The sequence below is a fragment of the Sturnira hondurensis genome, unplaced genomic scaffold (assembly GCF_014824575.4).
Source record: "Sturnira hondurensis isolate 20B ecotype Veracruz unplaced genomic scaffold, ASM1482457v3 Scaffold0014384, whole genome shotgun sequence".
NCBI lineage: Eukaryota > Metazoa > Chordata > Mammalia > Chiroptera > Phyllostomidae > Sturnira > Sturnira hondurensis.
This window is the reverse complement of record NW_028087015.1, coordinates 3471049-3486358: the sequence shown is the minus strand read 5'-3', so window position 1 is coordinate 3486358 and position 15310 is coordinate 3471049. Positions and strand designations below refer to the sequence as shown.

General features: G+C 38.6%; 1 protein-coding gene across 1 annotated transcript in view; it reads left to right on the top strand.

Moving 5' to 3' along the window:
• CWC27 (CWC27 spliceosome associated cyclophilin) overlaps positions 1-14810 on the top strand; it is a 181786-nt gene extending 166976 nt beyond the window's left edge. Inside the window, exon 14 of the mRNA XM_037062867.1 lies at positions 14207-14810. Within this exon, the coding sequence (XP_036918762.1) occupies positions 14207-14369 (163 nt within the window). The 3' untranslated portion in view covers positions 14370-14810. The remainder of the gene's footprint in view (positions 1-14206) is intronic.
• Positions 14811-15310: the final 500 nt, after the last annotated feature.

Genomic DNA, 15310 nt, shown 5'->3' with positions numbered 1-15310 from the left:
GTATGCATGTTAGGTTTCTGCAAAATATTTTCAAATTGCTCTCCCAAAATGTCCTTCCAGTTTATGCTCCCAAGTAAATATCATTTTATGAGTTGCTTTTAGGGCTATTTGTATCTCAAGACTTACTTAAGGTACTTTGCAGTGCTTAGTGAAAGAGCGTAACACTTTAGGAAAAATGCTTTTCTCTGTCAACTTTTTAAAAATACAAACAATCTGATTTGCTTCTGTTTTTAATAAAACTGGTACAAATTTCAGTGTAACTCTTCTCAAGATCCTCAGCTCTTAAATAATCTTGTTCTTCGTCCTGATAATTTCTTCTAAGATTTTTTTGTAGGTGCCTTTTATCATATTGAGGAAGTTCCCTTCATCTTCTGGTATGGTGAGAGTTTTTAACATGAATGATGTTGAATTTTATGACATACTATTATGCACTAATATGATCATGTGCTTTTTCTTACTTGGCTATTAATAGGGTAATTACACTCATTGATTTTCAAATCTTGAATGGCCTTGCAGTCACATAATAAACCCCACTTGGTCATGGTGTGTTTTCCTTTTTATTTTTGCTGAATGAATATTGCTAATTCTTCGTTGGTGATCTCGCGGTGTTCATAAGGGGTACCGCTCTACATCTTCTCTTCTGCTGCCGTTTTTGTCTGGTGGGGGGTTTTGTCTGGTGGGGGTATCAGGTAAGGCTGGCCTCAAAAAAGGAGGGAACTGTTTCTCTCTTCTATTTTCTGAAAAAAAAGACTGTATAAAATTAGTGTTATTTCTTCCTTAAATATTTGGTAGAATTTGCCATTGAAACCTGGAGATTACTTTTTTAAAAATTCTTTTAAGATTGTATTTATTTATTTTTTAGAGAGAGGGGAAGAGAGCGAGAGAAACATCAGTGTGTAGTTGCCTCTCACGTGCCCCCCACTGAGGACCTGGCGTGCAACCCAGGCAATTCCCTGACTGGGAATTGAACTAGTGACCCTTTGGTTCACAGTCCGTACTCAATCCACTGAGCTACACCAGCCAGGCAAAAAAATGTTAATAGACTTTATTTTATAAAGTGTATCGTGAACTTTATAAATACACTTTGTATTTAAAAATATAAATATATATTTTAAGTGCAATTTTAGATTCACAGCAAAACTGAACAGGAAGTACAGGGTTCTCATATTCTGCCTGTCTGCATTCCCCCCATACGCACACAACCATCCCCACTATCAACATCCCATTCCAGAGTAGTACATTACTACACATCATTATCACTCCAGGTCCATACGTTAGTGCTTGCTCTGGGTGGTGTACCTTCTATGGGTTTGGACAAATACAAAATAAGATGTATCCACCACTACAGTATCCTGTAGAATACTTTCACCACCCTAAAAATTATCTGTGCTCTGACTGTTCATCTCCTCCTCTCCCCTAACCCGGCAACCATTGATCTTTTCACTGGGTCTATAGTTTTGCCTTTTCCAGGAATCATATAGTAGGAATCATACACTACATAGTGTTGTCAGGTTCTCCTCTTCCATTTAGTAATGTGCAGGTGAGTTTCCTCCATGTCTTTTTGATGCCTGTGTAGTTTATTTCTTTTTAGTACTGAATAACATTTCATCGTCTAAGTACAGCAGAGTTTATCCATTTACCTACTGAAGGACACCTTGTTTACTTCCAGGTTTGGCAATTATGAATAAAGCTGCTATGAATGTTTGTGTAAGCCTAAGTTTTGGGGTAAATACCAAGGAGCATGATTGCTGTGTCATGTGTTGTGTTTTCTAAGAAACTGCCAAACTGCCTTTCAGAGTGGCTGTATCATTCTCTATCTCCACCAGCAATGAATGAGATTCCTGGTGCTCCACGTCCTCACTGACATTCAGTGTTGTCAGTGTTAGGGATTTTGCCCTTTCTAGTAATAGGTGTGTAGGGGGTATCTCATTGTTGTTTTAATTTGTAATTTCCTAATGACCTGTGGTGTTGACCATGTGTTCACATGCCATTTGCCATCTGTAGATCTACTTTGGCAAGGTGTCTGCTAGGGGTTTTTGTCCACTTTTAATCAGGTTGTTCATTTTCTTGTTGAGTTTCGAGTGTACTTTGTATATATGAGTATCAGTCCTTTATCAGATGTCTTTTGTAAATATGTCCGCCCAGTCTGTGGCTTCTTTTACTGTTTTGACATTGTTTTTCTTAATTTTCTTGATGGTTTCATTCTTTATTTATTTATTTATTTTGTTTTAGTTTCAGGTGGACAGCATAGTGGTTAGACAGTCATACACCTCAATTGTACTAACTGCCAATTGTACTTCTTAATCCCCTCACCTTTTCCGCCCAGTCCCGTAACTGCCCTCCCCCACTTCTGGCACTGTTTTTCACAGAACAGAAATTTTCCATTTTAATGAAGTCCAGCTTATCCACTATTTCATTATTTCACATGCATTACCTATTTCGTGTTATCTGAAAAGTCACTGCCATACCCAAGGTCATGTAGGTTTTCTCCTGTGTTATTATCTAGGAGTTTTATACTTTTGCATTTTACATTTAGGTCTGTGATCCATTTTAAGGTGATTTTTGTGAAGGGTCTAAAGACTGTGTCTAGATACTTTTTGGGGAGCAGGGGGATGTAGAACATTTCTTTTTCTCAGACTTTTTTTTTTACATATCTGCAGAAGTACTTTAATGTGAAATTTTATTTTTTCTTTTAAAACCACTGGTTAAGTATCTTTTTAACCAATTATAAATTTTTCAGCTCTGGCTAGTGTGGCTTAGTGGATTGAGTGCCAGCCTGTGAACCAGTTCGATTCCCAGCCAGGGCACATGCCTGGGTTGCAGGCAGACCCCCAGTGAGGGGTGCACAAGAGGCAACCACATATTGATGTTTCTCTTCCTCCCTTTCTCCCTCCCTTCCCCTCTCTCAAAAAATAAATAAATAAATAAAACATTTTTAAAAAATAAGTTATTCAGCCCTGGCTAGTGTAGCTCAGTGGATTGAGTGTGGGCCTGTGAACCAGAGGATCGGGGTTTGATTCCCAGTCAGGGCACATGCCTGGGTTGCAGGCCAGTTCCTAGCAGGGGATGCACGAGAGGCAAACATACATTGATATTTCTCTTCCTCTCTCCTTCTAAAGATCAATAAATAAAATTTTAAAAAATTTTATAAATAAATAAAAATGAATACTAAACTATTCAAATTAATTAATAAAATTATATTAAATAAGTGAGTAGACGTCACTTATACCTGACTTTAAATTAAATATGTATCTTTGTTATACCTTTTTTACTCTTACTCTTCTATCAGTAGTGGAGATGGTGGTGGTTCTGGATCTCACCAATTCATTTCTGATGCAAATATTTGCATATGCTATACAGTTGACCTTTGGACAGCTTGGGTTGGAACTGCAAGAGCCCACTTATATGCAGACTCTTTTTTGAGTAAGTATAGTCAGACCTTTTCATCTGCATCCTCAGCTTCAACCATCCATGAATTGAAACAGTATTTTTGCATTGCCAACTGCAGTCTCCAAACCATGGAATCCCAACCATGAATCAAAAACACTGCCTTTGCTCTTAGGTTGGTTGAATTCACAAACATGAAGGTCCAACCATAATTAAGCGTGAGAGAGTCCAAAGTTACACAGATTTGCTGGCACTCTAACCAACCCCCTTGGCGTTGTTCTAGGGTCAACTGTATTTCAGGCAGCCTGTTGGGACCTTTATGCCATCTTCTCTCATTAGCCTCTTGGGGCCCACAGGTTAGAGGCCAGTTGTGGTGGATTTGTTTCTTGTACCTCCGTCATATAATTGGTATTACTTCCATTCTATAGATGAGGAAACTGAGGCTCAAAGAAATTAGGTTATTTGCCCAAGATCACACAGTAGTGAATGGTGAGATTGTGAATCACACATAAGAGCCCATGATGCTTCCAGAACACGAGCTTCTACCAACAGTGGTTTCATTGTGAGGTAATAATCAGTGGGATAAGAAAAAGAATTCATCTTGACTTTTAGAGACCTTTGGTTCTAAACAGTATGTCTTCTGGAGCTAGTTACAGCATTTATCACCCATTCTCATCTTTGGAATGCCTACCACATTCCTTTAAAGAAATGCATCCTCGTGCAGGTTCTCTGTAATCCCACATATCGAATTATCTCCTATTTGTACAGTGTGTTGTTGAATCACACTGCCTGGGTTCAAATCCCTGCCCTGACAATGACTGCTGAGTGACCTGAGCAAGCAACATCTCCTGCAAGATGCAGTTTCTTCACCTGTAACAAACCTCCTTCAGTTATGTTAGAATGAAGGGAGACGACTCATGTAATGTAGTCAGCACAGTGCCTGACCTGGAGAAGATGCTCAGGAAATATTAGGCGTAGGAAAGGGAGGAGGGTACACAGGACAGGGTTCGTGTTGCTGTGGCCTGACAAATTAGTCAAGCAGCACACACTAAACATTCTAAATTAAATTGGCAGAATGTCAATTATACAGCCCTCTCATAACAACCTCAAAGAAAATTACATATAAAGAAAAGGTGAATGGTAAATTACTTCAGATAGGTTATCTATGACCTAGAAAAAATGTAGAAATATACATTAAATTTGCTAGTGCTCAGTGGTTCTATTTTAAAACCTGCTGAGAAAAGTATGGTTAAAGCAGGTTGTTTCACTCAACGGAGATTATAAAATGCTGAGGCTTGCAGAATTTAGTGAATTTAAATTTAGCAATCACGTAGAAAGAGGAGAATGGTCAAGATTACCTTTTCTATGCTGGGTCTATACCATCGTAGATTTTGGACTCTCTCCAGAATCTTTTTTGTTTTTTTCTTTTCAGCAGACAGTGTTTTGGAACAGATAAAAGCTATGTAAGCATAAGTGGTTTATTTCTATTGGAAAGAAAATGTAAAGACCAAGGATCCTTGGGATTAGCACGTGTAATAAAAAGCCATTTCACAAGGGTAGTGCCAGATAACAACCAAGCTAGCATAAAATGAAAGTTCCCATTTTACATAGGCAGTCAAGAAATTATCAGCAAGCATTCTGGTACTTCAACTAAATCTGAAAGTTAAATGCTTCCAACAGGATAGAAAAACCAAAGTAGTAAGAAGATGCATAACTTGTATGTAGTTGTTTGTATTTCTTTAAAGGCAGTTTTAAACAACGTGTCATTTTATGTTCCAGTTATTACATGAAGTTAATACTAATAGTCATATTGATTTTTCAAATAACCTCATTTCTGTTTATGTGTTCAATATATAAAACATTTAAAAAAGGACAGAAAAGACAAAAACACTGGTAATTTTATATCCCACAAATAATCATTATTAAATGCTTTTAATCTATCCTCATAGATTTATATATATACTTTTTCCAAAAATGGAAACATTCATTCAATTTTTTATGATAAGCCTTCATCAGTGAATAAGCCAGTAATTAAATTATTTTGCAAATTCACTGTTACTTTGTTGGGCTGAAGGAAATAAAACTGCTGGGTCATGTGTTTTTTTTCAATTTTTTCGTTTGTAATTTAAATATAAGAAAATACAGTTTGTATCTGTTTACTTTGATGAGTTTTGACAGTTGTAAACATTCATGTAAACACCACCAATCCAAGGTATAGAATATCTGCATTACCCAGAAGGTCCCCTCCAGGCAGTCCCCTGTCCCTAGCCACTCTGATTTCTGTCTGCTCAGGTTTGCCCTTGATGATGTTTGTCCTAGATTACATTCCAGAAAGTTGGGTCTTTTATTCCTGTACCAGCAGTGAATGAAGTTGCTAGTTTCTCCTTACTCGTGGTCTTACATAGTGTGTATGTGTTACCAATGTATCACAGCTAACAGGTATAATTATACTAATCTTTGCCAGTTTCTGTCTTGTATGTTGTGTTTCTTTGTTTACTGGTAAAGTTGAACTTTTAAAATGTGTTAATCGACCATTTATATTTTATTATTATGGTTGTGGTTGTTAAGTACAGCCTAATGATTATTTATCTCTTCTTGATCTACAAAAGCTCTTAAATATTAAGGATATTATTTTTTCTTTTGAATCGTTTTACAAGTTTGTCATTTTCTTACAGTTTTTCTGGACATTTTTATTTTGTTTTGTTTTTAACATGGAGTTTTAAGTTTGCATTGCCAAATCTGGCCATCTTTTTCTTCATGTTTTCTGCCCACTGTCATTTTTCAGGTCTTCTTAATCCTGGGATTGTATAAATACCTAGTTATATCTTTCTCTGGTATTTTTATGGTTTTATTTTTCCTTTATTTTGACATCTTTAATCCACATGGAATTGATTTGTTGTATTATATTATGTTAATATTATAATTTTTTTCTAAATTGCTAACCACAAGTGAATAATCATGTTTCCCCACTGATAATAAACATGTCCTTTATCATGAAGTCTTATATATATATATTTTTAGTCACTTTTATTATCCTACTTGGATTTTTCTGTCTATTCCTGGGTCAATACCTCACTGCTAAATTACTGTAGCAATATGATACTATATAGTATCTGGTAAACGAGTTGGACCTTTATTGTTCAACATGTATTTTTCCTTTAAAAGCTTAAGCAGCTGGGTAATGTGCTATAATTATTTTTTGTTAGTTAACCACACCTGGAAAAAGCTTAGACAATTGACCATGGAATCAATAAAAAGGCCCCATTATTTAGCAGGTGGCCGCTACCTGAATTACGGCCCTAGTGCCAAAAAGGAAATAATCAGTCTTTAGACAAACCCCCTACCTTCAAAGTGATGGAAAAGATCACGTGTGGAAAATAAGTAGCATGAGGGATAAAAAAGAACAGAATCGAGGATATTTGATTGCCATTTTCTGGTGAAAGTGTATAACCGTGTTTATGAGACGTGTGATCAGATTTTTTTCCATCTCTCTGGTACTGAACAACAGCACAAGGGATTAACAAAGTCATCAACCTCTTACAAAAGTAAGACGACCTGTTACTTTTATTTTATTTGATGAGAATCTCCAGGACATCTGGGATGGCTTCATGTAAATGCAAACCACAAAATTCTTTTCAAAAGACATCCATTAGTAATCTTTCTACTACCCACCATTTTGAATTACTGTTATCTCTTCTCCTTTCTGTTACTAATGCAGATAAGTTAAATGTAATAATATTGTTCTGTTCCTTGTGTGCAGATAATTCAGACGACCATGACGGGTAAAATATTGGGCTTGAGCTATTTTTTCATAGAAATAAAAGTTATAGTAAAAAGCTACCTTTTACTGAACATTTACAAAGTACAAGTCAGTCTTTTTTAAACCTGTAAGCTAGATATTGTTCTCATACCCAAGTTACATGGCAAGAAACTGAGGCACAGAACGGTTAAGTAACTTAGGTCACAATCTAGGAGTTGTAGAACTCAGAAATAGCCAGGCATGCTAGGCTCACTACTTTAGTTCTGTTCCTTTTTTTTGAAGACATTCTCTCGTGATTTTCCATTGCAGCCACGTCTCTAACTGAGCTAGCCTGTGTATTTTTCACATTTTCAGATAAAGTAGCACTGTCGATGTTTTCAGCTGTAGTACTCATGCCCAGCAAGTGACTGCAGGGCTTCCTTGACTCTCGGTCAAAAATTGTGTAACCCTGTAAATCATGGAAGATATTAAGTCCATATCCCTAATATTATAATCCTTGTATTACTTGAAGAATTAAAAATCACAAAGTTACTTAAAAGTTTGCCTAACTTGAACACGAAGTTCCTGCCACACTGCGCATCCTTTTTCACAGAAATGTAAATAGCGGAGTGTGGGGTGGGGAGTCGGGCCCGCGTGGGAGTCCCAGCTTGGACGTGTACTAGCTGTGTGATCTCCAGCAAATCATACCCACTTTCCAACCCTGTTCTGTAATGTGTAAACTGGGGGTAATAGCAGTACGTTTCTGGTAGGTTAGGTTGAGGGTTAAGTGAGATGCTATTTTTAAAGGAGTTAGCAGGATATCTGGAACAATCGGTGCTCAGTAAATGTTTTGCTGTTCTCATGTACAGTTTTGTCATTGATGTTTTCAAGAATTTATTTCTCTAGATTTGCCTACTGTCAGTAGAGCCATCAACGTGATCACTGGAGTTTCTGCTCTTTCTGTAACATTTGACAGTTCCTGTGACCTTTTCTTAGTTAACACATAATGAGCTGCAATGGTTAACATTAGTTTCTGTTGTAATTCTTAACATTCTGAAATAAAATAAATTTGAGACTTGAGACATCACAGTGAACAGTAATTGCTTGTTAATGAAATAGTATTTTTTCCTTGAGGCTAGTACTAAAAAGAAGAACATCAATGGTAAATATAATTTAAATAGAAAGCAAAAGAATATGTCACTTTGGAAAGCATAAAATCCTGAGTTTAGTGTAGTGTAAATGTTTGCTTCTGTTCCTCTGTCTTAGTCAAGCCCCAAGGTAGTGAGAAGGTGGAGCCAGGAGGAATGTGATCAGCCCCCGGGTCTCCTGGTGAGGGTGCTCGTTTTATACAGGAGTGTAAGCAGTGCAGCAAGGAGGCCATCAGGGCTTTCATAAATAGGCCTTGCCACAGTTGCTGACCCTGGAGAGGTGACTGTTTTCATTCTAAGCCCCCTATTCAATCCCTCACATCACTTCTTTTTCTGCCATTTTTCTTCTAGAAGACAGAAGCCCTTCTGTATTAACTCTACTTTCATATAGTTTGCCCTGAAATAAGTTTCTATCATGGTAGGGCAGTTTGCTCTGTTCGGGGGTTTGTTTTCAGAGACAGGCAGATAGTCATGTGTCCCAGCTGCTTACTGGGCCTGTTTGGTTGCGAACTCTACCTTCCCAGTGCTTTTGTTGGTTCAATGGCCATAGTTACGTTATTGGCTGAGCAGCTGTTTAAACCCAGGCAGGTGTAAGAATGCATATTACTGATCTCTTCTGGAAAGGCTCTTAAATCTTTCCAACTGTGTCCTGCTAAGTGTTAAGTGTGTTAGATAGGCAAGAAAGCCAAGAAACTGCATTCCCATGTTGCTGAAGATATTTTGAAAATCACATCTTTCACATTTAATCCATCAATACTCAAAATCTATTAAAGACACTATGATACAATTTCTTTTTTTTAACTGAGGGAAACAAGAGTCATTTTTAAGAGTTGGCTTTTCAAAACCACAAACTGAGGAGAGAATATTAACATTTGTTCAAAGTTCAGAGCAAAGGAGATTTCCCCTTACCCGTGAACAGTAGAAGAAAATCTATGGGTTTTCATCTTTTGTTCTTTACTCAAAGGCCAGTGTCCTCTTTCCTCTCTGTTTGGTTTACCTAATGCCCTATTTCTCTATACTTATTTCTGTTTGTTCCTGCTTTTCTTGTGTCAAATTTAAATCTCTCTTCTGAATGTTCACCACTTGTCCGGTGTTTTTCTTTATCTCTGTTCTGTTCCTCGCAGCCATCTCCGCCCTGTGCCGTGCTGTTCTGCTGGACAGGGAGGAGGCCGGTGACCTCACTTCACTAGGCTGTTTTCACATACTTGGATCTCTGGACTCATTCATGTTTTATCTCTCTCTCTGTCTCTCTGTCTCTTATTATCAATTAATATCATCTCTACTATCTGCATTGAAAAAGATTCATGCTTTTTTCATAGGTCTGGTTCTTTAAATCTCTAACATCTTAATTCCTAAAGAAGCTTTGAACATTTGGTTCAAACATTTGAACCTTAAGTTAGATGAGTCAATGATAGCTTTTACTTAAATAGTATATTTTGATAGTTAAAATACAGAAATGAGAGAACCATTCTATTGAATTTTTAAATATTCTGGAAATCATAGGCAAATGTCAAAAAAAATTAAACCAAATTGCTATTTATATTTTTAACTATCAAAAGTGAATTGAGAAGCATAGAAGAATTTACATTTGATACAGGGCTCTAAGATGAGACTCTGAGAAACACTGCTTTAAAAAATATCCTACTTAGTTCTACTTTGGGTGCCCTAGGAAACGGAAACGAGCATGAGGAGTGAAACCCGGAAGGGGGGGGGGGGGGGGGGAGTGAAACCAGCCCCCGCTGCAGGGGTCAGTGGGAACACTGCCCCGCAGGTGTGCTGAGTGGGGCCAGGCCATGGAAAGGTGGGCTGAGCATGAGACTTTCTGCAGAGTCTCTTAGACATTTTAGAAGTTCGTCACGGAAATAAAGGACAATCCTTGCCCACAAAAGCAGGGTCAAGTGTCAGTTCAGCAGAACAGCTAGTACCAGCCAGCAGGCCTGGCCCGTACAAAGGGACTGAAGGCTTTGAATCGCAACACAAATCACCACTCTTGGCACTGGGAATACAGCTGTGAACAAGACTCAAACTGTCTGGAGTAACTGACAGTCTGTTCGCAATTAAGTCAACAGGCAATTACAGAATGCTGAGCACTAGTGAAAGAAACGAAATGGAGTTGGTGAGAGAGGGCGATCCCGTTGTTAGAGGGTTTTTAGGGTTGGGCTGAGATATTTTGGTCTCATACAATACCTGATGGTTCCTGCTCAAAGGAATGCTGTTGGAGAAACGTGCAAGGGCGTTGTCTCAGAGCCTTTGAAGGATCGCGAGAAGGAGAAGCAGTACAGGTGTAGGGCAGTTCGGGCACCCACCCCAATCTGGGGCTGAGTGCTAAGTTCCTAAATTTGGGAAACTTGGAAATGGGCAGGAGTGGTTTAAAGAATTCCCAGTGGAAAAGATAGCTGTTTTCATTACATAAGCACAACTCATTTCAGTGCATTTCAGTCAGAAGTGAATTATTAATATTGGAATTCTAGTTTCAGTTTCTCACTGTGTGTCTGAGAATCAGTATCTCTGTTGCATTTCCCATTAATCTTAAGTGCTGTCATATCTTACTTTATTTCACAACTGTGTGAAAACATTAAAAACTGGTTGTCAAATTAGTGAGGTTAGTCAAGGTCCAGGTCCTTCTCAAAGAATCTGTTGTTTACTTTTGTTTATAATCTCACACAGTCTCATAACAAGCCCCCAAAAAAACCCTTCTCCATCAAACACAACCTTTATGAAAATGGTAACCTTCCATATTTCTATAATTACACTAAAGTTAGTGTTCTTATTGACGATCTGAGTTTATGTAAAACCTTTTATTAATAAGATCTAATTTTTATCTTTGCCTTCAAATGAACAAACTCTGAATTTTTTATATGTAAATGACCACCATGTACTTAATTCTCACTGCTCTTTTTGGGCCAGTTCCATGACCAGGCATAGAGTGGATAGCATTGAGTTATTGTTACGTACAAAATTGTAAAGTACCAGACCCTATGTACGCAAATGAAGTCTGTAGTGTAAGTCTGCATGTGTATTCTCACAGGAGACTATAAAATGTGGGCATGCTTTCAATTCATGCAGTCTGTGATTTGCAGAGGCACACGGGTCAGGAGTTTATTATGCTGAAAATCATAATAACTGTTTTGTTTGCTTTTGAAAATGAAGTGATTGAAGCATGTTGAAAGATAAATGGGTGAAACATTTTTGATTATGCTTTTATTTCTATTAAAGATTAAATATTATTGCTGAGTAACCAGCCATGCTAAGTATTATGATATTAAAGCTGAAGTAGTTTGTAAGCTGATAGCCCCTTCTTTCCTCTGGGCTTAGGTTTGTTATTAATCAAAATGTTGGACTTGTTTAGTGCAATGGTGTATGAAACAAACAGTTGAAAAAGACAGCTACTTTAATTTACAAGGTTTTTTTTTCAAATTTGTAAGCAAATCTATTTCTTTCTTTGTGTGGTTCCTGGGTCTAGATGTCATTTCTTATATCAGAGCCAACTCAACCCATTAGTTGCAGAATTCTCTCCTAGAAAGAAAGAAAGAAGGCACCTTTTTATGATTTTAATTGACAAATTCTGGTAAAGTCATTTTAAACACGGACAGTCCCTACTAGAAACTGCTCCCATCTGTATTTGGGAGCAGAAAAGGGATAATTTTTTAAAATAGAAAATGCGTGTATGGACAGGTATTATAGTTAACTAAGATAGTGGGGGTTTTTTGGACATCAACATAGGAATATTGAATAAAATATTTTAAAGGGCACACAATGGCAGCTACTTCCCGGTTGGGCTCAGGTGACTGCACAGTCATTTGGAAAGCTGCTGGGCTCCCCACATGTGCAACAAAGGACCTGGGCTCCCCACATGTGCAACAATTGGACAGCCTCGCTGTTCTTCCAAACTCAGTCCTCAACAGTGGCGATACACTTATACAATTTCTAAAAGTTGAACTCTGTGGGGAATGCAGCAGATTCTAAGAAGTGTCCAAGGAAAAGACCACCTCTTAATATCTGAAACAAAAGGCTAAGTTTAGTGTTTACTGAAGAAAGGAAGAGCTATGCTTTTAGACACAGTCTCTGAGCAAAGCAGGTCGCAAATCTTTATCCAGAGTTTGGGGTTAGGGGTTGTCTTGGGGTGGACATCAGCAGTAGAAGTTCGTTATTCAGGAGAGACTGTCACTGACTGGCTGGCTTTCAGAAGCATTTTCCCTGGAGTGAGTCTGCCACTGCTTGTCGAGTTCTTAAAAGCAGAAGGCCGTCACTGATTAGTTGGCTTTCAGAGGTGTGTTTACTGAAGTGAGTTATCACTGATCATGAGGCCGGGAGGTAGGGGGTCATCCTTGATCAATTAAACCCAGTGTGACTATTTCAGATCCGGTGTAGTGGCCACTTGTTATCGTGACTGCAGAACAACCAGCCTTTTCCTAGGAGTTGGAGATTGATTTATTCTCAGAAGCTAATACTTAAACACTGTAGGGAGTTGAATGCACAAGAAAATCAGACTCTGAGGAATCCATCTGAATAAGCAGTGACCCTGTGGTACATTCTCTAAGTGAGGGTGTTTGCCAAAGCAGCAGGAAGTATCCAGAGGCAAGCGTTCTCACATGCGAGATTTTATTTTCATGTATTATTGAGATCGGTTATGAATTTGACACAAATAATGTACTTTTAACAATAAACTATAGATATGTGAATGTGACTTACCTCAGGTAGTAAATTAAAGTAGACTCCAGATCATTTGTATAATCATATCACTCACACTCACTGCATTCCAATCAGCTTTGTCTGGGATGGAAAGAGTTGGGAATGGTAGTAAGACTCAAACTGTCAGCCCTGGTGAGCTGTAGCTATTGAACTCTTAGTAATTACAGTATCACTAGGATTGTAACATTTTATTTCCCTCCCAAAATCTTTGTAGGCTTCTTTAAAATCTGAGTATACCCTTGGTAGTTGGTCATATAAGTAAACTTCGCTCCACATTTGTGCCACTGCAGGGAAAAAGAAACCACTGTAATATTCGAGTTTCGTCTGAAAGTTATGCTGGTGTGTGTGGAGTGTTAATCCTGTAGACAATTTACCCTATCTGCTCTGATAAAGGACAGTGCTTGTTACGCTTGCTTCAAAAATGGCTTATGGAACCAGTGGGAAAGCTTTAGTTTTGTTTACGTACAGAAACTGAACTTTTCCTCTTTCCAGCTTCATTCAGCAGCCCTGAAACCTGGTCTTTTGAGTTCCCCATTTACTCCTGACACCTCCTAATGGGGACAGAGCTAATCACCCACATATTTCCCTGCTGCTAAGGATAGCCAGCTTATGACCACTTACGAGTCAAGCACATGTTGATACCTTAAGACCAGTAAGCATTTGATAAAGTGGGGGAGCAGGATGGTTAGATTTGTCGTAATCAACAGTAGGAGGAAATTAGTCCGCGGAGCTGTGCCAAAAGCTTAGTTTCCTTTTGCATGAAAAAAAATAGATATTAACTCAGCAACTCCACAGAAAGGGGTGTTGTAATACCATTGGAACAAGAATTTTCTTAGCATGTTACCTACTCTTGACTCATTTAACTACTCAAAACAAAAAAAAAAAAATCAGATAGAGCTGGTTTATTGTCGGGTTGTGCCCTGCAGCCTGGCTCACTCTGGCTAAGAGAGTGCGCTCCTTAAAGGAAGCCGGCAGAATGTTCTCTGGGTTTAGTTTAAGGTGTGCTTCTGGGTAGAACTCTTTCACAACTAGAAATACAGGCCAACAGAACAACCTACAGATGTCTTTCAAATTCAGGTATTTTCTGAGAAGTTGGTTTCCATGTGGTACAAGCACCAATGAACAATAAACCCATCTTGCTGTTCTGTCCCCTTAGAGTTCATTATGCCACGGTGAGTGTAGGATAGAATTTCCACTCTGTCCACACCCAAATCACTGAACTTTCTCTCTCCCTCTTTAGGATGTCACATGTACTTCAGTTTGAGGACAAAAGCAGAAAAGTGAAAGATGCAAGCATGCAAGACTCAGACACGTTTGAAATCTATGATCCTCGGAATCCAGTGAATAAAAGAAGAAGGGAAGAGAGCAAAAAGCTGATGAGAGAGAAAAAAGAAAGAAGATAGAAATGACAGTACGGATAGCCAGAGCTGGTTGAAAGTGTGCCTGCAGTAAATGGCCTTACACCAGCCCCTGCTCTCAGCAGTATCCCTTAACAGGCATGGAAAGCAGTGTTGCTGAACCTGTTGTCCGGTTTTGAAAGTCAACTGTCTTGTTATGTAAATTGCAGACTGACATAAACAAATGCTTCTGGTTACTGGTACGCAGTTTTATTCCTTATTGACCTTTTCTATTGCCAAATGTGAAATAAAATGCACTTTCCTTCCAGTTTTTATGTTAATGTTTGCAGACTCTGCAAGCCTATTTGTGTTTTTTTACCCTAAACTATGTGAAGACTTCATTTTCGATATTTTTATAAGAAGTTCTTGCAGAAAGAATATTTGAGGAAAACCTCCCTGGCATTCTGTTACCATGGTACTAACTTTGGAATATAATTTTCTTAAAAATCTGTAATATAAAGATTGATTCTTTTTGTTTTGTGTATACATATCTAAAAATATCCAAACCAGAACGACTTGAGAGCCCCGTGCCTTGCATGGTGAGGACCCTCAAGTGAATGTTCACACCTGCGCTCGGGTTAGCCCTGGGCTTTGTTGATGCAGACGAGACACGCCAGTGGCGGCCATGCTCCTTGCACACCCCAGCCTGGTGCAGGGCCATGGGCCCACCCCTCAGCCTCCCCAGCACGGCAGCCGCAGGATCCCATGCAGAGGCCCCAGCTGGCAGCCCCTCTCCCCGAGAATTCAGCCTATGATGGCGATCGCTCATACTGGTTATTTACTACATATTATCTATATTTAGTCAGGTTTTTTTCCTGGTATCCGAATGCTACAATTATACCACAGGCAAACTTTCAGTTACCTCAAAAAACCTCACCAGCCACAACTTTTCAGATAGGCCCCATCAGCTCTCTCCAAATGCCACTTCACAGGCTTGTCTAGGAGCA